Source organism: Bos grunniens, chromosome 5, assembly GCF_055505025.1.
Source record: "Bos grunniens cultivar Pamir isolate PY7600 chromosome 5, Bosgru_T2T1.0, whole genome shotgun sequence".
Classification (NCBI taxonomy): Eukaryota; Metazoa; Chordata; class Mammalia; order Artiodactyla; family Bovidae; genus Bos; species Bos grunniens.
This window is the reverse complement of record NC_141169.1, coordinates 85,471,948-85,497,165: the sequence shown is the minus strand read 5'-3', so window position 1 is coordinate 85,497,165 and position 25,218 is coordinate 85,471,948. Positions and strand designations below refer to the sequence as shown.

Genomic DNA, 25,218 nt, shown 5'->3' with positions numbered 1-25,218 from the left:
CGCAAAGAGTCAGACATGACTTAACGACTGAACAACAACAATAATCTGTAATGTCAAGTTGTATAACTGCAAAGCTAGTGTATGTAGTTTAGAGGGATACCTGAGAAAGAGGGAGGAGCTCTTTAGTATCACCTAAGGAAACCTTCTCTTTCCTTTCTTTTAAAGACTATGCTGCTTAGTTTTAAGAACTTAGATATTTCATTTTGATAGTTAAAGCATAAAAACACAAAGTATTGTATGCCAAATTGAAGAAAGCTACAGAAATTTAATTATGAGAATTTATTTTCAGAGATGGACAAAGTGACACAATTAACTAACAACAACCCCAAAGTCACAGTTAACAGAGAGATCAAAGAAACCACCAGTGCTTAAGCCACAGTCTGACTGGGGAAATGGAGTTTTTCCTGTACAATTCTAGTTCATAGTATTTATATCTTATACTCACAGTTACTGTGGAATTGGCCTGCATTATGATACCGGGAAGGAATCGGTAGAGAGAGATTGTTTGTCCACCCACATTTTGTTGGAGAGTATGATTTCCAATTTCCAGCTCTTTGTCGGGGGAAGAGTTAATGAGCTTCACGAATAAACCCTTGACATTCACCTCAGCTATTTTAATGTCTCCAACAGCACTAGCAAATAAAATGCAAAGATTACAAATTGCATTCAGAAGAGAGGGTCTTTAGCTCACTTTAAGAACAGAAAAATAAATATGCTTTGGAAGTTGTTGCTGAGCACTGTATTCTGTTGGACAAATTCCATGTTGAAATAGTGTATTTTGTGCCCTAAGCAAATGGTGTGATTTCTTAGTTCTGCATGTTTATCTGTGGAAAAGAATTATTTTTATATAAAATATTTAAAGAAAGCTTTAAAAAATGCTTCAGATACCAAGGTAAAGATGCCATTGTTGGTGTTTGGTTGCTAAGTCATGTCCAACTCTTTGTGGACATGGTTGGATATAGCTCACAGAATTCCTCTGTCCCACCATCTTTGTCCATGGGATTTTTCAAGCAAGAATACTAGAGTGGGTTGCTATTTCCTTCTCCAAAGGATCTTCCTGGTCCAGGGTCTAACCTGTGTCCCCTGCATTGCAAGACAGATTCTACCACTGGACTACCAGGGAAGCCCTAAAGATGCCATGCCATGCCATGCTATGCTAAGTTGCTTCAGTCATGCCTGACTGTGCGACGCTATGGACTGTAGCCTGCCAGGCTTCTCTGTCCATGGGATTCTCCAGGCAAGAATACTGGAGTGTGTTGCAATGTCCTCCTCCAGATCTTCCTGACCCAGGGATTGAACCTGCATCTCATTAAGTCTCCTTCATTGGCAGACAGGTTCTTTACCACTAACTCTACCTAGGAAGTCCAAAGATGCCATAGGAAGGCAAATTCTCTGCTGTACTTCCACCAGTACTGTTCTACCTCAATCTCGCTTCTCCTTAATGACTTCAATTGCAAGAATTTAGATTTTTTAAAATGTTGGCCTAATTTGTCCTTATGCTTGGTTTTATTTTTTTCTGTTTTTTCTCCCTAATCTCTTTGTTCTCTATAATTCAGTCTTGATTTTTTTTCTGAGAATGTTCCAGTTCAATAATTCTCTCTTCTGTTGCATCAAATATATTGTTAAACTCATATACTTTTGAAATAGTAATTTCTGTTATTGGATTTATTTTATTTCTAGAATTTCCTATTGATTCTTTAATTTTAGTTTCCAATTCTATGCTAAAAACGTTTATCTTGACATTTAATTTCTTGACTATTTTAGTCAATGTTATTTAAAAATCCCTATCAGATAACCATAATACCTGGATCACCTAGGCCTGTTTTTTGTGTTCATTTTTAATCTTAGCTTTGGGTCAAGTTTTACTATATCTTGTTATGTTTGACTTAGTGCCTAGTATCAATATAATATATTGAACTTTGCAGAGGTAATATAAAGCTATGTATAATGTTTTCTCAGTCCACAGAGGATTTACTTTAGCTCTGGCAGCCATCGACATTGGGAGGAAATCACTTTAACCCAATCAGGGTGTAAAATAATTTGACACTAAGCTTTGGCCCAAATTACTAGTGGTGTTAGTTTCTCAGTCCAACTCTCTGTGGCCGCGTGGATTGCAGCCTGCCAGGCTCCTCTGTCCATGGAATTCTCCAGGCAAGAATTCTGGAGTGGATTGCTATTTTCTTCTCCAGGGGATCTTCCTCCCCCAGGGATCAAACCTGTGGCTCCTGCATTGCAGGCAGATTCTTTACTAAGCCACCAGAGAAGTCCAAATATAATGTAAGTGCTATATAAATAGTTGAAGATGAGTAGCAAATTCAAGTTTTGATTTTTGGAATTTCATGGAATTTTTTTTCAAATATTTTCCATATGAAGGGTCAGCTATACTTTCTTCTCTCCAAATATCAAATTCCTAGCAAATATATAATACTATATACAGTTTCAAATTAAACTAAATTAACAGGGTGGGGGTTTTTTTGTTTGATTATGCTTTAATCTGTAACATACTGCCATGAGTCTTTGGATGTGGCATTTAACCAAAAAGGCTGAATATGGTCACTCTCTGTATGAAAGGTGTAAATACATAAGGTGACAACATTTTTGTGTACTATTTTTAAAACATGATAAATGGCATTATCAACATTACTCATAATTTAAATATTATGTATACATTAGAGATCATCTACATAGCAGCAATTATTAAGAGGAACACTAGAAAATAAAACTTTATAATGTTCTTATGCAGTGCTTCATCAATTAAATGTTTTATCTGAAGAATCTATGATATAAAAATTAGAATCTGAGTTTTACTTTTTGAATGCATGGGTTGTAACCCACAGAAATGAGGAGTATATTGTTTGGTCAGGGTCTTATTAGTTTAAGAAGCAAAAAATTTAAGAACCAAAACATGCCACCATTAAAAATACTAAATCTGAAAATAATGTAGCTAAAAGTTAAATCATTCTGTCCAGTAAGTTCCAAAAAATTCACACATTTCAAACATTAAGGCAACTTTTCCCCAACCAAACAGTACTTTATAAAAATACATGTTACTTCAAAACATTATATACATAGTGACAATAAATTTAGCTAGTTGTAATCTTTAATACATTAATAAAGTATCACATATTACAAAGAATTTATGCTAGGTGCTTGCATGTATGTGCAGGTGGAATTAGAGTTTTAAGTACAGGCTTCACTGAGTGAAGTGAACGTCCTTCTTTAGCGAGTTCTCGTGTCACACACATAAAGCAGCCGTGGGATCGCTTCTTCCCACTTCTCTACAATATTGGAACTGCATTTCTTCAGGTGGCCAGCCATTTATTTTGAATATAGCCTTACTGTTGGATGTACTTTTGAAGTCATAACTGAAAATCTGGGATGACCCTCCTTCTTGACAGGCCCTGAAATTCAGTTTTTATTCATCCAGTCTTGTGAGACTGCCAAAGTCTCTGATTAAATTTTCAGCCTCTTGGTGGTGGTAGGTTAGTCACTAAGTTGTGTCCAACTCTTGCGACCCCATGGACTGTAGCCTGCCAGATTCTTCTGTCTTTGGGATTTCCCAGGCAAGAATAGTGGAGTGGATAGACATTTCCTTCTCCAGGGGATCTTCCCAACCCAGGGATCGAACCTGAGTCTCCTGCACTGCAGGTGAACTCTTTACTGCTGAGCCACCAGGAAAGCTAGTGAGACTGCCAAAAATCTCTGATTAAATTCTCAGCCTCTTAGCTGCTGCTTTCAAATCGACAACTGTTTTGAGGAGAAAAGTGGCTCCAAATGTCAGGCTATCTCTCTGAGTTCCCTCTCCTAGAAGAGGGCTTGTGAGAATAAAGGATGATTTATGTGAGAATAAAGGAGAATAAATTAAGATCTATGAAATCTTGATCTACACTAGCAAACTGCTTTCAGCAGTCTTATTTTATACCCATACTACATTGTACAAAGATGCCTATTTTGTAGAGGTTCATTTGTGAGCAATTTATATACCAGTTCTTTTCTTTTACATTAGCATTATGGTTCTTACTAAGTTGTATATATAACATTTTTACGGTTCTTTGATAGCCCTTGAATTTCTCAGTGTCATCCTCATTCTAGTGCTATTGAATTCTCCGTGGGATGTTTTCATTTCTTGACAGAATTCCTTTTCATTTTTCATACTTGCCTTTTTTGCCTGGGATGATGAGCAGTAGGTTGAGTTTTTCTTTTAAACAGATAAGACCCTAGGATATCTCAGTTATCCCTTTGGTATCTGTATGTATTTGGATATGTGTAGTTGCTTTTCAAAAATGTTCTATTATTCAAGTGAAATGTTTATTCAGTGATGCTAAATTTTTATTTTATGTATATAAGTAGAATAGATTAGCTTGTCTGAAAGAAAAAATACTAGTGTCCATATCAGAGCTAGTAAATTCATTTGCCTTCCTTTTGATATAATGCCAAAAGTTACAGAAAAATGCTTCATACAATACAAGGAAATTCACAGAGCCAGGGCTGTTAATCTGCTATCACACAGCCTTTTATAGTTATCTTTTTTCTTCCCTGTAAGCCCTCCCATTATTTCTTTCGTAGGAAAATGACTTGAAACCTCTGCTTATAAGTTGAGTGAGATGGGCTGAGTGTAGAGTGATATACTAAACAGTCTGTCAGTAGCCTTTGCATGGTCTTGATTTATAGATATTGAAAAGACAAATGGCCAAATCTCTTATTTTTTAAATGATAATTTTTCATTATTTAAGCTCTAATTTCTCTACTTGTAGGGTTCTACTTGATAGCTCCATGCTACTTATCTGCCTTTAGAGTTTTGCTACTCTAAAGTCTACTAAACTTATCTCTAGCATTTCAGTTCCTCCAATAGGCATGGATCTAACGTTGTCTGAGAAGATTGACACCTATGTTTATAGCTGCCATTAACAAAACAAAAGACGAAGACCACATGATCACAGTTTTTACATCAGATGCAGAAAAAAAATTTTTTGACAAAATTCAACATCTTTTCACTATAACAACTCAAAAAATAGGTAAAGAAAAAACATACCTCAGCATAATAAAGGCCATATTTGAAAACACCTCAGCTAACACAATCAATGAGATAAAACTTCCTTTAAGTCCGGAACAAGGCAAGGACACCCATTCTCACCACTGTTATTCAAGATAGCACTGGGAGTCTTACCCAAAGCATTCAGGCAAGAAAAAGAAATAAAAGGTGTCAAATAAGAAAGGAAAAAGTAAATCATCTCTGTTTGCAGATGATGTGATTTTATAAGTAAAAATCCCTAAGAACATCACAAAACAAATTCATTAAATTTGTAGGATACAAAAATCAACATACAAAAATCAGTGATGATGATTCTGGGCACTAACTAACCAAAAGGGAAATTAAGAAAACAATCCCATTTACTTGGGCCAAAGAACTAAACAGACATTTCTCCAAAGAAGACATACAGATGGCTAACAAACATTTGAAAAGATGCTCAACATCACTCACTATCAGAGAAATGCAAATCAAAACCACAATGAGGTACCATCTCACAGCGGTCAGAATGGCTGCTGTCAAAAAATGTCTACAAACAATAAATGCTGGACAGGATGTGGAGAAAAGGGAACCCTCTTACACTCTTGGTTGGAATGCAAACTAGTACAGCCACTATGGAAAACAGTGTGGAGATTCCTTAAGAAACTGGAAATAGAACTGCCATATGACCCAGCAATCCCACTGCTGGGCATACATACCAAGGAAACCAGAACTGAAAGAGACACGTGTACCCCAGTGTTCATCGCAGCACTGTTTATAATAGCCAGGACATGGAAGCAACCTAGATGTCCATCGGCAGACGAATGGATAGGAAAGCTGCAGTACATATACACAATGGAATATTACTCAGCTATTAAAAAGAATGAATTTGAATCAGTTCTAATGAGGTGGATGAAACTGGAGCCTATTATACAGAGTGAAGTAAGTCTGAAAGAAAAACACCAATACAGTATATTAATGCATATATATGGAATTTAGAAATATGGTAATGATGACCCTATATGTGAGACTGCGAAAGAGATACATATGTAAAGACCAGACTTCTGAACTCTGTGGGAGAAGATGACAGTGGGATGATTTGAGCGAATAGCATTGAAACATGTATATTACCATATGTGAAACAGATCGCCAGTTCAGGTTTGATGCATGAGACGGTGCTCAGGGCTGGTGCACTGGGATGACCCTGAGGGATGGGATGGGGAGGGAGGTGGGAGGGTTGTTCAGGATGGGGACACATGTACACCCATGGCTGATTCATGTCAATGTATGGCAAAAACCACTGCAATATTGTAAAATAATTAGCCTCCAATTAAAATAAATTAATTAATTTTAAAAATCCCTTACCTTAGCAATGAGAGAACAAAATACTTAGGTATTAAGTTAACCAAAAAATGAAAGACTTATATATGAAAAACCATAAAACACTGATGAAGGAAATTTAAAAAGACACAAGAAAATGGAAAAAATATTCTTCTATGTTCATGGATTGGAAGAATTAATGTCAAAGTGCTAATACTAACCAAATCAATGCAGTCCCTATCAAAATATCAATGACATTTTTAAATAGAAGCTGTAAAAAAACAATCCTAAAATTTATGTGAAACTACAAAAGACCCCAAATAGCCAAAGCATTCTTGAGCAAGGACAAAGCTGGAGATATCACACTTCTTGACTTCAAATTATATTGTAAAGCTTCAGTTCAGTTCAGTTCAGTCACTCAGTCGTGTCCGACTCTTTGTGACCCTATGAATTGCAGCACGCCAGACCTCCCTGTCCATTACCAACTCCAGGAGTTCAGCCAAACTCATGTCCATTAAGTCGGTGATGCCATCCAGCCATCTCATCCTCTGCCGTCCCCTTCTCCTCCTGCTCCCAATCCCTCCTAGCATCAGGGTCTTTTCCAATGAGTCAACTCTTTGCATCAGGTGGCCAAAGTATTGGAGTTTCAGCTTTCACATCATTCCTTCCAAAGAACACCCAGGACTGATCTCCTTTAGAATGGACTGGTTGAATCTCCTTGCAGTCCAATTGTAAAGCTGCAAAAGAGATTCAACCAGTCCATTCTAAAGGAGATCAGTCCTGGGTGTAACTAAAACAATATGGTACTAGAATAAAGAAAAACATATAGACCAGTGGAACAGAATTATGAACTCGGAAATGAACCCATATATTTATGGTCAACTGCTGTTCAACAAGAGGGCCAAAAGCAAGGATAGTCTCTTCAAAAAATGCTGGAAATTGGATATCCACATGCAAAAGAATAAACTGCACCTCTATCCCACACTATACATAAAAGTCAACTCAAACTGGGTTAAAGACTTAATAAGACTTGAAACCATAAAACTTCTATAAGAAAACATAGGGGAAAACCTTCTTGACATCAGTCTTAACAATTGTCAAGAACTCTGACATTCTTTGGTGTCTTAGGTAACACAGGCAACAAAAGCAATTATAGAAAAGTAGATTGCTGGGAGAAATACAAATAACCCCAGATATGCAGATGACCCCTCTCTTATGGCAGAAAGTGAAGAGGAACTAAAGAGCCTCTTGATGAAAGTGAAAGAGGAGAATGAAAAAGTTGGCTTAAAGCTGAACATTCAGAAAACTAAGATCATGGCATCTGGTCCCATCACTTCATGGCAAATAGATAGGGAAATGATGGAAACAGTGACAGACTTTATTATTTTGGACTCCAAAATCACTGCAGATGGTGATTGCAGCCATGAAATTAAAAGATGCTTACTCCTTGGAAGGAAATTTATGACCAACCTAGATAGCATATTCAAAAGCAGAGACATTACTTTGCCAACAAAGGTCCATCTAGTCAAGGCTATCGTTTTTCCAGTGGTCACGTATGGATGTGAGAGTTGGACCGTGAAGAAAGCTGAGCGCCGAAGAATTGATGCTTTTGAACTGTGGTGTTGGAGAAGACTCTTGAGAGTCCCTTGGACTGCAAGGAGATACAACCAGTCCATCCTAAAGGAGATCAGTCCTGGGTGTTCATTGGAAGGACTGATGCTAAAGCTGAAACTCCAATACTTTGGCCACCTCATGCGGAGAGTTGACTCATTGGAAAAGACTCTGATGCTGGGAGGGATTGGGGGCAAGAGGAGAAGGGGATGACAGAGGATGAGATGGCTGGATGGCATCACTGACTCATGGACATGAGTTTGAGTAAACTCCGGGAATTGGTGATGGACAGGGATGACTGAGCGACTAAACTGAACTGAACTGAACTGAAGGCTCTTGTACTATTTGAGAAGTGGTAAAAGATAACATGAAAGTATTCTGCAATAGGCTCGAGATGTATCCTATAAACTTGGAAGGAACTTCTAAATAACAGTGGTAGTAAATCAGCCAACAATGGAGACAAAATGGAATTCATAATAATAATTAATTCCAAAGAAGACAGAGGAAAAAAGAGAACACAGAACAGTTGCAGCAAATCAAAAACAACAAATAACAGACATTATCAACCATATTAATAATTACTTTAAATGTGAATAGTTTAAAGGCCCAAATTAAAAGACTGAGATGGTCAGAAGGTGAAAAAGCAAGCCTATTACATGCTACCTATAAAACATAACATTAGATATAAAGAGACTCATAAGCTAAAACTAAAAGGATAAAAAAATAACCATGCTAATACCAGTATTGGAATGGCTATATTGATATCAGACATAACAGATTTCTGAGCAAAGAATAATGCCAGGGATAAAGGTTATTTCATAATGATATAGACATCTGTTCATCAAGAGGAAGTAACAATCCTAAAAACAGAGCTTCAAAATACATGAAGCTAAAATTGAGAGAACTGCAAAGAGATATCAACAAATCCACAATTATAGTTGGAAATGTTAACACCTTTTTCTCAATAACTGATGGACATAAAATCAACAACATCAAAAAAAAAAAAAAAGACAAAACGCACCATCAACCAATTTGATCTGATCGATACTTATGAAACACTTCACTCAACATCAGAATATACATTCTTTGCAAAATGAACATTTACCAGTATAGGCAATATCCTGCTAAAAAGTAAGTCTCAGTACATTTAAAATTGTATGACTTAAGTCATACAAATTATATTCTTTGACCAGTATGAAACTGAATTAGAGATCAATAACAAAAGATATCTGGGACTTCTCTGGTGATCCAGTGATTAAGAGTCCGTCTGCCAATGTAGGGGATCCTTCGATCCCTGGTCTGGGAATAGTGCACATGCCATAGGGCAGCTAGGCCGCTGTGCCACAGCTACTTAGCCTGCACTCCAGAGCCCGTGAGCTGCAACAAGGGTAGCCACCACAATGAGAAACCTGTGCACCACAACGGAGAGTGTCCCCTGCTCACCACAACCAGAGAAAGCCTGAGTGCTGCAATGAAGACTGAGCACAGCCAGTAATAATAATGATTAATTAATTAATTTAAAAGGCTATCTGGAAAATCATTAGAAATGGAAAATCTGTAAAATTATTTGGGAACTAAATAATGCACTTCTAAATACTCAAGGAACAAAGAAGCCATAAAAATGGAAACTAGCAAGTATTTTGATGCCATCAGTAGGCACTGAATCTTGGGTAGACAGGCCCTGGAAGAAGACTCAGTCTCACTATGCAGAGACAATAAGGAGAGCCTGAAGTGTGGTCTGGGTGGAGTGGTGGTGGCCACCGTCAGTACAGTCAGGAGTATGCAGCAGCTCTCCTAGTGAGAGTGCCCTGGCTCTGCCTACCCCACACTGCAGCTTAGCACTAGATCTAGGGCAGACAGGTCCTGGAAGAAGATGCCACAGAAGCAGCCCAAATCTCAGCAGCTGAACCACCTCAACTTCAGTAGCCACAGTACCTCAAGCCCTAACCCCAGGGAACTCCACATCACAGCTTTGCACTAGATCTGGGACAAACAAAACAAAGACAGGTACATGACCCTGGGGCTGCTTCTGAGCAGAACTGCAGACACCTACACAGGTGGTTCAGAGGTCCTTTGTGACTGCAAAGACCTCATTTGCTTCAGCAATTACCTCCTTTGGGGCAGGGCATGCACTTAAGGGCAACAGAGTCTGACACTCAGGGCTTCTGCTCCAATAACTGAATACAACTTGCTTCTGATAAGGTGTATAGCAACAGCCACGGAGCAGAGCAGCAAGCCCTGTTTCACAACCTGCACAGACTCTAGACACTGTAACACCAACCACACACGTATCCAGGGATAATGGCCAGCATACCCTTAGAAAATATACACAGGTGTCCATAGCAAAAGCAGTCATCACACCAAGAACACTGGACACAGTCTACACAGGAATGTTCCCACATAAAAACACCTATTCAAGACTACATTAGATAATTATTTTTCCTGAATTCATAGAGACAGAGAAAGTTGAGTGAAATGAAAAGGCAGAAGAGTTAATTCTGGTTAAAAGCACAAGGGAAATCTCTGTAAGAATAATGAAACAGAGTTCACCAGTCTACTAGACTCCCAAGTTCAGAAAAGGTGATAATAAAAATGATGAGCTAAGAAAGATTATTGATAGAAATGCAGATCACAGAAACAAGAAATCAGAAATGATAACGATGAACTAATCAAAAATACAGAATTCAACTGCTGAGATAAAAAGCAATCTAGAAGCAATGAGTAGCCAATTAAATAACACAGAAGAACAAATAAGTGATCTGAAAAGTAGAATAATGGAAATCAACCAATTAGAACAGCAGACAGAAAAACCTAAAAAAAAAAAAAAAAAAAAGACGAAGAAGAAGAAAAGAAAGAAACAAATGTATTGGATAATATAAAATAAAACATGTGAACCTATATATAAGAGGGGTTCCAGAAGCAAGAGAGAGAGACAAGGGGATCAAAAAGGTATTTGAAGAAATTTTGGCTGAAAACTTCTCAAACTTAAAGCAAGAAGATCTCCAGGCACAGAAAGCACAGAGAGTACCGAACAAGGTGAAACCAAACAGACCCACATCAAGACATGTCATAATTAAAATGACAAAAGTTAACAATAAAGAGAGGATTCTAAAAGCAGCAAGAGAAAAACAAAAAGTCGTTTCACAAGGGAACCCCTAAAAGGCTATCAGCTGGTTTCTCTGCAGAAAGTTTACAGGCCAGAAAGGAGTGTCATGCTATATTCAAAGTCCTGAAAGGAAAAAAACTTAAAATCTAGGATACTCTGCCCAGCAAGATTATCATTTAGAACAGAAAGAGAGATAAAAAATTTCTCAGACAAGCAAAAAGAATTCAGCACTGGTTCAAAATTAGGAAAGGAGTATGTCAAGGCTTTATATTGTCATCTTGCTTATTTAATTTATATGCAGAGTATATTATGCAAAATGCCAGGCTGGATGAATCACAAACTGGAATCAAGGTTGCTGGGAGAAATATCAATAATCTCAGATATGCAGATGATACCACTCTAAGGGCAGAAAGTGAAGAGAAACTAAAGAGTCTCTTAATGAGGGTGAAAGGGGAGAATGAAAAAGCTGGCCTGAAACCCAGCATTCAAAAAAACTAAGATCATGGCATCTGATCTCATAACTTCATGGCAAATTGATGGGGGGAAAATGGAAATAGTGACAGATTTTATTTTCTTGGACTCCAAATCACTGCAGACAGTGACTGCAGCCACGAAATTAAAAGACTCTTGCCCCTTGGAAGGAAAGCTATGACATACCTAGACAGCATATTAAAAAGCAGAGACATCACTTTGCTGACAAAGGTCCATATAGTCAAAGCTATGGTTTTTCCACTAGCCATGTACAGATGTGAGGTTTGAACCCCTAAAGAAGGCTGAGAGCCAAAGAATTGATGCTTTTGAATTGTGGTGCTGGAGAAGACTCTTGAGAGTCTTGGACTGCAAGGATATCAAACCAGTCAATTCTACAGGAAATCGACCCTGAATTTTTATTGGAAGATTGATGCTGAAGCTGAAGCTCCAATACTTTGACCATCTGATGTGAAGTGCCAAATCATTGGAAAAGACCCTGATGCTGAGAAAAATTGAAAGCAGAAGGAAAAGGGGGTGACAGACGATGAGATGGTTGGATGGCATCATCAACACAATGGACATGCGTTTGAACAAACTCTAGGAGATAGTGAAGGATAAGGAAGCCTGGTGTGGTGCAGTCCACAGGGTCACAAAGAGTCAGACAAGACTTAGCGACTGAACAACAACAAACCTACCCTAAAACAGATACTGAAATCTCTTCTCTAAATAGAAAAGAAAGAATAATCTATAGGAAAGGGGGGAAAAAATCACAATAGGAAAGGCAAATATATAGAAGGATTGAAAATCACTTAAATAAGTTAGTATGTAGATTTTTAAAAATTGAAAAAATTGTAAAAGTGATTATAACCATAATAAACAATAAAAGGATAAGCATTAAAATTTAAAATAGGACATTATCATCACAAAATGTCAAGGCAACCTACAGATTGGGAGAAAATGTTTGCAAACGATGCTACCAACAAGGGATTAATTTCCAAAATATACAAACAATTTATACTGCTTAATAACAAAAACAAAAAACAACCCAATAAAAAAATGGGTGGAAGATCTAAATTGGTATTTCTCCAAACAAGACATAGAAGGAACATATCTCAACATAAAGCTACCCATAGCCAAATAATACTTAATGGTGAAAAGCTAAAAGCCTTCCTGCTAAATTCAGAAACAAGACAAGGATTCCAACTCTCACTACTTCTATTCAGCATAGAATTGGAAGTCCTAGCCATAGCAATCAGAAAAGAAAAAGAAATAAAAGATATCCACATTGGAAGGGAAGAAGGTAAAACTGTCCGTATTTGCAGATGATGCGATACTCTATATGGAGAGCCCTAAAGTCTTCACACAAAAACTATTAGAACTCATAAGTGATTTCAGCAAGGTAGCAGGATGCAAGATTAATATACAGAAATTTCTTCAATTTTTATACACTAATAATGAAATATTAGAAAGAAAACATTTTTTAAAATCCTCAAAAACAACCCTCAAATGTCATCAAAAAGAATAAAATACCTAGGAATAAACTTAACCAAGGAGGTGAAAGATTTCTATGCTAAAAACTAGAACACACTGATAAAGGAAAATAAAAATGATTCAAAGAAGTGGAAAGGTGTCTTGTGCTATTGGATTGGAAGAATATTATTTAAATGGTCCTACTACCCAAAGCAAACTACAGATTTAATGCAATCTCTATCAAAATACCCATGGCATTTTTTTTTCCAGAACTGGAACAAATAATCCTAAAATTTATATGGAACTGCCAAAACAAGAGTAAGAAACCAAAACCAGAATTACCAAAGCAATTCTGAGGAAAAAGAACAAAGTTGGCAGTTTTACTCTGCCAGTCTTGGGCTATACTACAAAGCTACACTGAGCTTCCCAGAAGGCAGAGTGGTAAAGAATCTGTCTGTCAATGCAGGAGACACAGGAGATCTGGGTTTGATCCCTGGGCCTGGAAGATCCACTGGAGGAGGAAATGGCAACCCACTCCAGTATTCTTGCCTGGAGAATCCCATGGCCAGAGGAACCTGGCCGGCTACATTCCATGGGGTTGCAAAGAGTTGGAATTGACTGAGCAACTGAGCATGCATGCACAAAGCTACAGTAATCAAAATAGTGTTGTATTGGCACAAAAACAGACATATGGATCAGTGCAACAGGATAGAGAGCCGAGAAATAAACCCAAACACCTAACATCAATTAATGTATGACACAGGATGTAAGAATATACAATGGAGAAAATACCATTTCTTAAACAAGTGATGTTTGGAAAGCTGGACAGCTAAAGCTGGGTGTAATCAACGAACTTAGAATATTTCCTCAAAGCGTATGGAAAAGTAAACTCAAAATTGTTTGAAGACCCAAATGTAAGATATGACATCATATAGCTCCTTCTTCTTCTTGATCAGTTGCTAAGTAATGTCTGACTCTTTGTGAACCCATGGACTACAGCATGCCATACTCCTCTGTCCTCCACTATCTCTTGGAGTTTGCTCAAATTCATGTCCATTGAGTCAGTGATGCTATCTAACCATCTCATCCTCTGCCACATATCCTACTCTCAATTTTCCCTAGTATTAGGGTCTTTTCCAATGAGTCAGCTCTTCGCATCAGGTGACCAAAGTACTGGAACTATGGCTTCAGCATCAGTCTCTCTAATGACTATTCAGGGTAGATTTCCTTTAGGATTGACTGGTTTGATCCCCTTTTGGTCCAAGGGACTCTCATCAGTCTTCTCCAGCACCAGAATTCAAAAGCATCAGTTCTTCAGGGCTCAGCTTTCTTTATGGTCCAGCTCTCACATCTGTACATGGCTACTGGAAAAACCATAGTTTTGACTAGACGGACTTTGTTGGCAAAGTGATGTCTCTGCTTTTAAATACATTGTCTAGGTTTGTCATAGCTCTCCTCCAAGGAGTAAGCCTCTTTTAATTTCATGGCTGCAGTCACCATCCAGTGATTCTGGAGCCCAAGAAAATAAAATCTGTCACTGCTTCCATTTTTCCTTTTCCCTTCTATTTGTCATGAAGTGATGGGACAAGAAGCCATAATCTGTTTCTTTAATGTTGAGTTTCAAGCCAGCTTTTTCACTCTCCTCTTTCACCCTCTTCAAGAGGTTCTTTAGTTCCTCTACACTTTCTGCCATTAGAGTGGTATCATCTGTATATCTGAGGTTACTGATATTTCTCCTGGAAATCTTGATGCCAGCTTGTAATTCATCCAACCAGCATTTCACATGATGTACTGTGCATATAAGTCAAATAAACAGAGTGACAATATACAGCCTTGATATACTCTTTTCCCAGTTTGGAACCAGTCTGTTGTTCGTTGTCCAGTTCTAACTGTTGCTTCTTGACCTGCATACAGGTTTCTCAGGAGACAGGTAAGGTGGTCTTGTATTCCCATCTCTTTAAGAATTTTCCACAGTTTGTTGTGATCCACACAGTCAAAGGCTTTAGTGTAGTCAATGAAGCAGAAATAGATGTTTTTCCAGAATTCCCTTGCTTTCTCTATGGTCCAATGAATGTTGGCAATTTGATCTCTGGTTCCTCTGCCTTTTCTAAACCCAGCTTGCACATCTCTAAGTTCACATACTGCTGAAGCCTAGCTTAAATGATTTTGACCATAACCTTACTAACACATCACTCAGATGGATTTAGACTCTTTTTTTTCATCTATCTTGAGTTCAAGAGAAGGAGAAAAGTGGATATATAACTCACTTGTAAAAAAATATCCACTTGTTGAAGAATGTCTTTTCTTCATTGTATATTCTTACTTCCTGTGTCATAATATTAATTGGTAATAGGTGTGTGGATTTGTTTCTGAGCTTTCTGTCCTGCTATATTGATCCTTATGTCTAGTTTTGTGCCAATACTACACCATTTTGTTTACTGTAGTTTTGTGCATGCATGATCAGTTGCTCAGTAATGTCTGACCGTTTGCAACCCTATGGACCATAGTCTGTTAAGCTCCTCTGTCCATGGGATTCTCCAAGCAAGAATATTGGAGCGGATTGCCATTTCCTCCTAGAAGAGAACATAAGCAGAACATAATTTAACATAAATTGTAGAAATATTTTCCTAGATCAATCTCCCAAGGCAAAAAGAAAAGGAAAATTTAAAAAACAGAACCTAATCAAACTTAAAAGCTCTTGAACAGCAAAGGAAACTATCAACAAAACTATCAACAAAGGAAAAGACATCTATGGAATAGGAGAAAACATTTTCAAATGATGCAACCGGCAAGGGGTTAATATCCAAAGTATACAAACAGCTCATACAACTTAATAGGAAAAAAAAAATGTATCCAACAGAGGTAAAGATCTAAATAGATATTTCTCCAAAGAAGACACACAGTCACATGAAAAGATGCTTAACACTCCTAATTAATAGAGAAATGCAAATCAGAACCACAATGAGGAATTACCTCATACCTATCAGAATGGCTGTCATTAAAAAGTCCACAAATAATTTGATGTACATCTGAATCTAGCACAGCACTGTAAACCAATGATTTTTCTATAAAAGTTTTAAAAAATATGTTCATTACTAAAAATTCACAATTTAATCTGTTGCTCATGCAACAAGAAAACCAGGGTGAAGTAAATGCATAAATGAGTCATCTTTTATTTTGATTCTAACATCAACTTTCTTTCTGGCCAATTCTTTTTTCTGTAGATACTAACAACCATAAAAATGGATATTTTTATAAGTGAGTTATAGGTCCACCTTTCTCCCTCTGTCTTGAACTCAAAGCAGATGAAAAAAAGATTCTAAATCCATCTGAATGATTTGCTAATAATAAAAAGTTTCTTATATAGAGTTAACTTTATTGGTAAGACTTATGTAGTGCTGTTTTCTCTGGCATCTTAGAAGAATTAACATTCCTTGTTTGGTTCCCTAGAAAGTTGTATTTATCCCTTTTAATTGCCCAGAATATTAAATAGTTATATTTTAATGGATTGCTTAGGGTTTGTAGAAGAGACCTTGGATCTAACAACAGATTAGATCTTTATTTCCTATTAATTTATTACTCCTACTCCAATAGAAGACAAAAATAGTTCAAATAGAGTATATACCTGGATCTAGATTGGCCCACTTCTTCAAGAATCATAGAGAAGTGCTTCCAACTTTTCTCGTGGAATGACTGCACAACTTTCCTTTTATCACCAAACAAAGACAGGAAATAATCTTCCCCTTCCCCAATCACAGCTGGCTCACCAGCAAGGACTGGAATAGAGTGTTTCTTTGGAATTTTGACGACGTTGAGTCCTTTCAAAGAAACCAAATATAGAGTAGATAAAAGAGTAAAAGGACCCAAAGCTACTATCTTTATTCCTTGCTTCTATACAAAACAATATTCTTTATACACTTTACTGTCACAGTCAAACTCAATGAAGATAGTTAGAAACTTTAAACCAAAGTCTGTAAAATAACCAGTAAGTAATTATTTTTAGTGACACTCAGTTCCTAGAGATTATTTCCGTTATCTTAAAACTATCAATCACCAGCATAATTATAATTTAATTAAGATGTAATAGAAGCAGTGTAAGTTTGTGAGTAGATAAAACATTTGAGTCTCTCAAATTTGGAAATGTACAGTTTATTCTATTTTATAATTACCTCTTCTCCCCAAATTGCTATGCATAAATTAAAGTCTCAAATGAGTTCTTTCCTATCAATGGTGTATGTTTTGCCAGGCAGAGTTAAATTTCCTCTAATCAACTGAAATACTTTATTAGGAAGATAAAGTAATGCTTAATCAGATTCTAATGTCCTCTTGGAAGTGTACTCTTTTAAAATTCTCAATACTAAGATTCAAACATAAAATGGGTTTCATTATTTTGCATAGAAGAAATCATGCTGGATAAATCTAATTGTGTATCTGCAGAGAGGAACATTACAGAGAGACATCATGATGAAATAGAGCACTGTGTCTTGGATTTAGACACACTTGTATCCCAGCTTTGTCACTTACTGATTTAAACCAAATGATTTAAACCTTCAAATTCTCGGTTTTCTTGAAAATCAAATAAGGATAATACTACCTTGTGTGAGGCAATGTGAGGATTGCAGATAATATAGATGAGTGTCTAGCATTTAGCAGGTACTCAATAAATGATAGCGATTGTTGTAGCACAGGGACTTTGGCTAACGTGACCCTGGGTCCAAAATCATCAAAGGATTAAGACAATCTAGAGTGTGCTTTATCTTCTGTCTTTAACAAAACCAAAGCAAGGCAAAATATGAAAAAAACAAAAGCACAGAGTTCCTAAAGAGGATTCCTTAGAGGATTTTGTTTAGAAGAAATACTTGGAATTAAATTAGTTCATTACTATTCAAGTGAGTATTTGCTAAATCTTTAAATTCCTTTGAAGAAAGAGACTATTTAGCATTGTTAACAGCTCATCTTGAGGGATGAAAATCTTTGTACTCTGAAAGGGAAGAAGACACATGGATCTTGGGTTCCAGTTGTCATCTCCTCTAGAAATGAAATGGACCAAATGCAAAACAAGTCTTGGGAGACACAGATACCTATCTGCAGAGTCAGGACCTACAGTAATTGAAGGAAAAGACTCTATTCCAGCACCACTCTCATCTTGCAAGGGGAAACCAGTATATTTATTTTTCCCTCCATACTAGGAGCTTCCACATTTCAACCCAATAGAGAACATACACAATGATACTGTGCCAAAGGATGAGAAATATTATCTCCTTAGATATAAAAGGTGTATTTTTACTTTTAAGCATAGAGATACTGGTCATTGCTCAAGGTCAGTGTGAACTTAGGAGGTTGCTTTGAAAATGTACCTTAGGCATACAAACACTGAGGCACAGGGAATACGGCAATAATGGCAAAAGGCCAAAATCTTGTGTGACACTGTGTCAAAATCTTAGGAAGATATCAGGAACAAAGTGAAATATAGAGGTTGTAGATGTGCACAGAATGGTAAGGGAAAATGAAGACATCAAGTAGTCATGGGTGTATTTGTGCTAACAATTTTGAAATTTGTTAGTTGAGGTAATACAAACCTCAAATTTAGCCTATTCTATGAGAAGGTACTGGAGAAGGTGATGGCACCCTACTCCAGTACTCTTGCCTGGAAAATCCCATGGACGGAGGAGCCTGGTAGGCTGCAGTCCATGGGGTTGCTGGGAGTCGGACACGACTGAGCGACTTCACTTTCACTTTTCACTTTCATGCATTGGAGAAGGCAATGGCAACCCACTCCAGTGTTCTTGCCTGGAGAATCCCAACGGGGGAGCCTGGTGGGCTGCCGTCTATGGGGTCGCACAGAGTTGGACACGACTGAAGTGACTTAGCAGTAGCAGCATGAGAAGGGACAGATACGTTCAGATTCACAACTTTATTGAGCACACTTATGTGCTAGATGATTTTAATAAATATCTCATTTAATACTTAAAATAGCCCTTGAAGTTGATATTTTAACCTGCATTTTGTGGTTATGGAAAATGAGACTCAGAGATACCAAATATCTAAACTAATGTCTCATGTAAAGATTAAGCAAATTCTCATTCGAGTGGGAATGAACTAATTTAATTCCAAATGTTTCATGTTGTAGGTTTGAAACAAGGTTTTCTGTTTCCAAAGACAGTGGTCTTTTCATTAAACACTGAAAACTCAAAGTTTCCCAAACACAGTGAGGAACATACACCTTATAGTGTGAACACTGCTGAGTGCATTGCGGCAACTGCCAAAACTTTACTGTTATTTTCCTCGTTTCCAAATGATTGTTTCTCCCTTTCTGTCCACCATTTTATTACCTACTTTGTATTTCTTCTTTCTCTTATCTGTCTTTCCTTCCCTAAGCCATAGTTCTAAAGCACAATATGGACAATATTGTTAATCTTCCTGGTGGCATTCAGAGGAAGGGCAGTTAATTCCATACAGCAAAATTTTCAGTTATCCAGAAATTCTAGATCATCTAGTTGGTCAAGCCATGAACCATTATGACAACATAAGATATTTTAATCATAGAGATGATGTACTTGGCCAATATATTTATGTGGCCTGAATATGACTCCCAGTGCTAGAATAAATGGTGAGTATAGTTAAATTATTCTGCATTTGGCATTAAGAAATGAGTATACTGGAGACATTCTGGAATATTCTTAAAGAGATGGGAATACCAGACCACCTGACCTGCCTCTTGAGAAATCTGTATGCAGGTCAGGAAGCAACAGTTAGAACTGGACATGGAAAAACAGACTGGTTCCAAATATGGGAAGGAGAATGTCAAGGCTGTATATTGTTGCCCTGCTTATTTAACTTACATGCAGAGTACATCATGAGAAGCGCTGGGTGGATGAAGCGCAAGCTGGAAACAAGATTGCCAGGAGAAATATCAAGAACCTCAGATATACAGATGACACCACCCTTATGACAGAAAGTGAAGAAGAACTAAAGAGCCTCTTGATGAAAGTGAAAGAGGAGAGTGAAAAAGTTGGCTTAAAGCTCAACATTCAGAAAACAAAGATCATTGCATCTGTTCTCATCACTTCATGGGAAATAGATGGGGAAATAGTGGAAATAGTGAGAGACTTGATTTTGGGGGCTCCAAAATCACTGCAGTTGGTGACTTGCAGCCATGAAATTAAAAGGTGCTTACTTATTGGAAGAAAAGCTATGACCAACCTAGATAACATATTAAAAAGCAGAGACATTACTTTGCCAACAAAGGTCCGTCTAGTCAAGCCTATGGTTTTTCCAGTAGTCATGTACGGATGTGAAAGTTGGACTATAAAGAAAGCTGAGTGCCAAAGAATTAATGCTTTTAAACTGTGGTGTTGGGGAAGACTCTTGAAAGTCCCTTGGACCACAAGGAGATCCAACCAGTCCATCCTAAAGGAAATCAGTCCTGAATATTCAGTGGAAGGACTGATGCTAAAGCTGAAACTCCAATCCTTTGGCCACCTGATGCAAAGAGTTGACTCATTGGAAAAGACCCTGATGCTGGGAAATATTGAGGGCAGGAGGAGAAGAGGACAACAGAGGATGAGATGGGTGGATGGCATCACTGCCTTGATGGACATGAGTTTGAGTGAACTCCGGGAGTTGGTGATAGACAGGGAGGCCTGGCGTGCTGCATTCCATCGTGTCACAAAGAGTCAGACACAACTGATCAACTGAACTGAACCGATTGATACTGAAGACAAATAATAAAACATCATTCTGACTTCGAGGCATATAATGACTCAAACTATATGCTTTAAAAACACTCTAAAAAAGTGTGTTTTGCTTACCCAAGCTGTTTTCTGAGTGGGAATGGGTCACTAGAGCAGGTTTAAGAGGCTTTGGTCCAATTGTTGATATAGTTGCTCCACTAACTTGAGGGCTAGACAGACAGTAACTGAGAGGAATTTCATCAGAGAATGACCGTGAACATGCCAGCGTCGTGCTATCTGAATCTGTCGACGTTGGAAAGAAATGTACTAAAGATGGCAGTTTCTTTGGGACGTCGTCCTGTGAGTCTTCTATTCTGTGTACAAAAATGAGTATAACAAACAAAGCAAGACAGTCAAATTGATAGACTATGAACACAAGAAGCATTAACTGTCATTATTACTCAAGATTTTGCTTTTCAAAGGTATTATGCATCTAACAGAAGAGTATCTTATATTTTTAGTTTTAACAATCTGAATAAAACACTTCAGCATAAAGTCAAGCTTTTTTTTCTATTTAAAAATCAATAAACTCCTATTTCAGATAGTTTTACAAAAGTGTAAAACCAGAAAGGAGAAAATAAAAATTATTACAATTTCACCAACTAAAATTTTTACCATTTCCTTCCAGGCTTTTTATCTTTATTAAAAATGTTTAAATTGAAATACAATTGATTTCCAATATTATATTAGTTTCAGATGTACAATGTACTGATTCAATATTTTTTCCTTCCAGGACTTTTTTTTTCACTCAAAATTGAGACTCTATAAACCATTTATATTCCACTTTTCAGTTCAGTTAAGTCGCTCAGTAATGTCCGACTCTTTGCCACCTCATGGACTGCAGAATGCCAGGCTTCCCTCTCTATCACCAACTCCTAGAGCTTGCTCAAACTCACGTCCATCAAGTCATTGAGGCCATCCAACTATCTTATCCTCTGTTGTCCTCTTCTCCTGACTACAGTCTTTCCCAGCATCAGGGTCTTTCCCAGTGACTCAGTTCTTCCCATCAGGTGGCCAATATTGGAGCTTCTGCTTCAGCATCAGTCCTTCCAATGAATATTCAGGACTGATTTCCTTTAGGATTGATGGGTTGGATCTCTTTGTAGTCCAAGGGACTCTCAAGAGTCTTCTCCAACACCACAGTTCAAAAGCATCAATTCTTCTGCACTCAGCTTTCTTTATAGTCCAACTGTCACATCCATACATGACTGCTGGAAAAACCATAGCTTTGACTAGACAGACCTTTGTTGGCAGAGTAATGGCTCTACTTTTGAATATGCTGTCTAGGTTGGTCATAGCTTTTCTTCCAGGGAGCAAGCATCTTTTAATTTCATGGCTGTAGTCACCATCTGCAGTGATTTTGGAGCCCCCCAAAATCAAGTCTGCCACTGTTTCCACTGTTTCCCCATCTATTTCCCATGAAGTGATGCGAACAGATGCCATGATCTTAGGTTTTTGAATGTTGAGTTTTAAGCCAACTTTTTCACTCTCCTCTCTCACTTTCATCAAGAGGCTCTTCAGTTCCTCTTCGCTTTCTGCTATAAGGGTGGTGTCATCTGCATATCTGAGGTTTTGATATTTTTCCTGGCAATCTTGATTCCAGCTTGTGCTTTATCCAGCCCAGCATTTTGCATGTTGTACTCTGCATATAAATTAAATAAGCAGGTTGACAATATACAGCCTTGACATACTCCTTTCCAAATGTGGAACCAGTCCATTGTTTCATGTCTGGTTCTAACCGTTGCTTCCTGATCTGCATACAGATTTCTCAGCAGACAGGTAAGGTGGTATGGTATTCCCATCTCTTTCAGAATTTTCAGTTTGTGTGGTCCACACAGTCAGAGGCTTTGGCATAGCCAATAAAGCAGAAGTAGATGTTTTTCTGGAACTCTCTTGCTTTTTCGATGATCCAATGGATGTTGGCAATTTGATCTCTGGTTCCTCTGCCTTTTCTAAATCCAGCTTGAACATCTGGAATTTCTCAGTTCACATACTGTTAAAGCCTTCTTTGGAGACATTTGAGCACTACTTTCCTAGCGTGTGAGATGAGTGCAATTGTGTGGTAGTTTGAGCATTCTTTGGCATTGCCTTTCTTCGGGATTGGAATGGAAACTGATCTTTTCCAGTCCTATGGCCACTGCTGCATTTTCCAAATTTGCTTGTATATTGAGTGCAGCACTTTAACAGCATTATCTTTTAGAACTAGAAACAGCTCAGCTGAAATTCTGTTACCTCTACTAGCTTTGCTTGTAGTGATGTTTCCTAAGGGCCACGTGACTTTGGACTCCAGGATGTCTGGCTCTAGGTGAGTGATCACACCATAGTGGTTATCTGGGTCATGATGATCTTTTTTGTATAGTTCTTATGTGTATTCCTACCACCTCTTCTTAATCTCTTCTGTTAGGTCCATACAGTTTCTGTCCTTTATTGTGCCCATCTTGCATGAAATGTTCCCTTGGTATCTCTAATTTTCTTGAAAATATCTCTAGTCTTTCCCATTCTATTGTTTTTCTCTGTTTCTTTGCATTGATCACTGAGGAAGGCTTTCTTATCTCTCCTTGCTATTCTTTGGAACTCTGTATTCAGATGGGTATATCTTTCCTTTTCTCCTTTACCTTTCACTTCTTTTCTTTTCTCAGCTATTTGTAAGGCCTCCTCATACTACCATTTTGCCTTTTTGCATTTCTTTTTCTTGGGGATGGTCTTGATCACTGCCTCCTGTACAATGTCATAAACCTCCAACCATAGTTCTTCAGGCACTCTATCAGATCTAATCCCTTGAACGTATTTGTCACTTCCACTGTGTAATTGTAAGGGATTTGATTTAGGTCATACCTGAATGGTCTAGTGGCTTTCCCTACTTTCTTCAATTTAATTCTGAATTTGGCAATAAAGGGTTCATGATCTGAGCCATAGTCAACTCCCAGTCTTTTTATTTTTGCTGACTATAGAGAGCTTCTACATCTTCAACTGCAAAGAATATAATCAATCTGATTTCGGTATTAACCATCTGGTGATGTCCATGTGTAGAGTTGTCTCTTGTGTTGTTGGAAGAGGGTGTTTGCTATGACAGTGTGTTCTCTTGGCAAAACTCTGTTAGCCTTTGCCCTGCTTATTTTGTACTCCAATGCCAAACTTGCCTGTTTTCCAGGTATCTCTTGACTTCCTGCTTTTGCCTTCTAGTCCCCTTTGATGAAAAGGACATCTTTTTTTGGTGTTAGTCCTAGTAGGTCTTGCAGGTCATCACAGAACTGTTCAACTTCAGCGTCTTTGGCACTAGTGGTTGGGGCATAGACTTGGATTACTGCGATATGGAATGGTTTGCCTTGGAAACGAACAGAGACCATTCTTTCATTTTTGAGATTGCACCCAAGTACTGGATTTTGGACTCTGTTGTTCACTATGAGGGCTACTCCATTACTTCTAAGGGATTCTTGCCCACAGTAGTAGATATAATGGTCTTCTGAATTAAATTCATCCATCCCACTTTCATCATGTATTATATCTCCCCTTTCCATTAACATGAAAAAACGTGATTATCATTTCTGTTTAATATATCATTGTTTACTATACCTTTTCCCTTTATTTTCTCCTGTTGTTTAATTGTTTTGCATTTATAAAGATTCTACAGTTAATGTATGCTTTCAAATACATGCTACAAATTAATAACTACAAATACAGCTCACATGTGTACGTGTGTGTGTATTTGTGTATGTGTGTGTGTGTGTGTGGATGCTGAAGGGAATAGCACAAAAGAGAGAAGAAAGGATTACTTTTCAGGCATTATTTCTGTAAGTAAATCTTACTATGAATAAAGAGATTTTTTTTCTTTTTTATAAATAAAAAAGTATAGTATGCATTGATTTAAACAAAGTCCCTAAACCACAAACAGACATTTTATGAGTAAAACAATATTTTCATGGGGTAGTTCATGAAAAGACTTATGGCAACTGCTTTTTATGACTCACATTGAGGCTGTTCTCAGTAACCTCAAAGCAATCCATGTGCCTGTGACTGTGTGTGTTTTTAATGCAAGGTCCCGGAGTCCCATCCTTTAGCTCTGAAAAACCAGATTCATGGCCAGCCTAAGCCCTGCCTTCTTGGGGGCCACATATCTATAAGTTATGAACTAAGTGTTTTGCCTCTATGCACCATCTCTATTTTGATCTCATTTTCCAGAGTTTCCATAATGTTATTTGAGCCAGTACTGTTTTGTTTTTCCAAATCTTTATGTAAGGGAACAAAGGCCTGAAACTTCCTAATCTGCCGTCTTTCTGGTGTTACTCTCAATGTCTTTGTTTACCAAGAGGTAGTCACAATTGTTTTATTCTATAATTGGTAAGTTCCTTCATCAGAAATGTTATATATCTGGAGAGCTTTCTACTCAAAATCAGACTTCTCTAAGTGTCCTTCTCACAAGGCACAGATCTCAGGCAACTTTAAAAAAGAATTAGATGGCATTGGCAGCTGCATTATTACTCTGCATGCTAAGTTGCTTT

The 25,218-nt window shown here is 37.6% G+C and overlaps 1 protein-coding gene across 5 annotated transcripts in view; it reads right to left on the bottom strand.

Moving 5' to 3' along the window:
* LMNTD1 (lamin tail domain containing 1) overlaps nucleotides 1-25,218 on the bottom strand; it is a 489,768-nt gene that overhangs the window by 26,107 nt on the left and 438,443 nt on the right. For all 5 annotated transcript variants that reach the window (XM_086401687.1, XM_086401684.1, XM_086401683.1 and 2 more), the window contains 3 exons: nucleotides 20,798-21,033; nucleotides 16,612-16,804; nucleotides 446-632 (listed from right to left, as the gene is read on the bottom strand). In XM_086401687.1, the coding sequence (XP_086257813.1) occupies nucleotides 446-632; nucleotides 16,612-16,804; nucleotides 20,798-21,033 (616 nt within the window). The remainder of the gene's footprint in view (nucleotides 1-445; nucleotides 633-16,611; nucleotides 16,805-20,797; nucleotides 21,034-25,218) is intronic.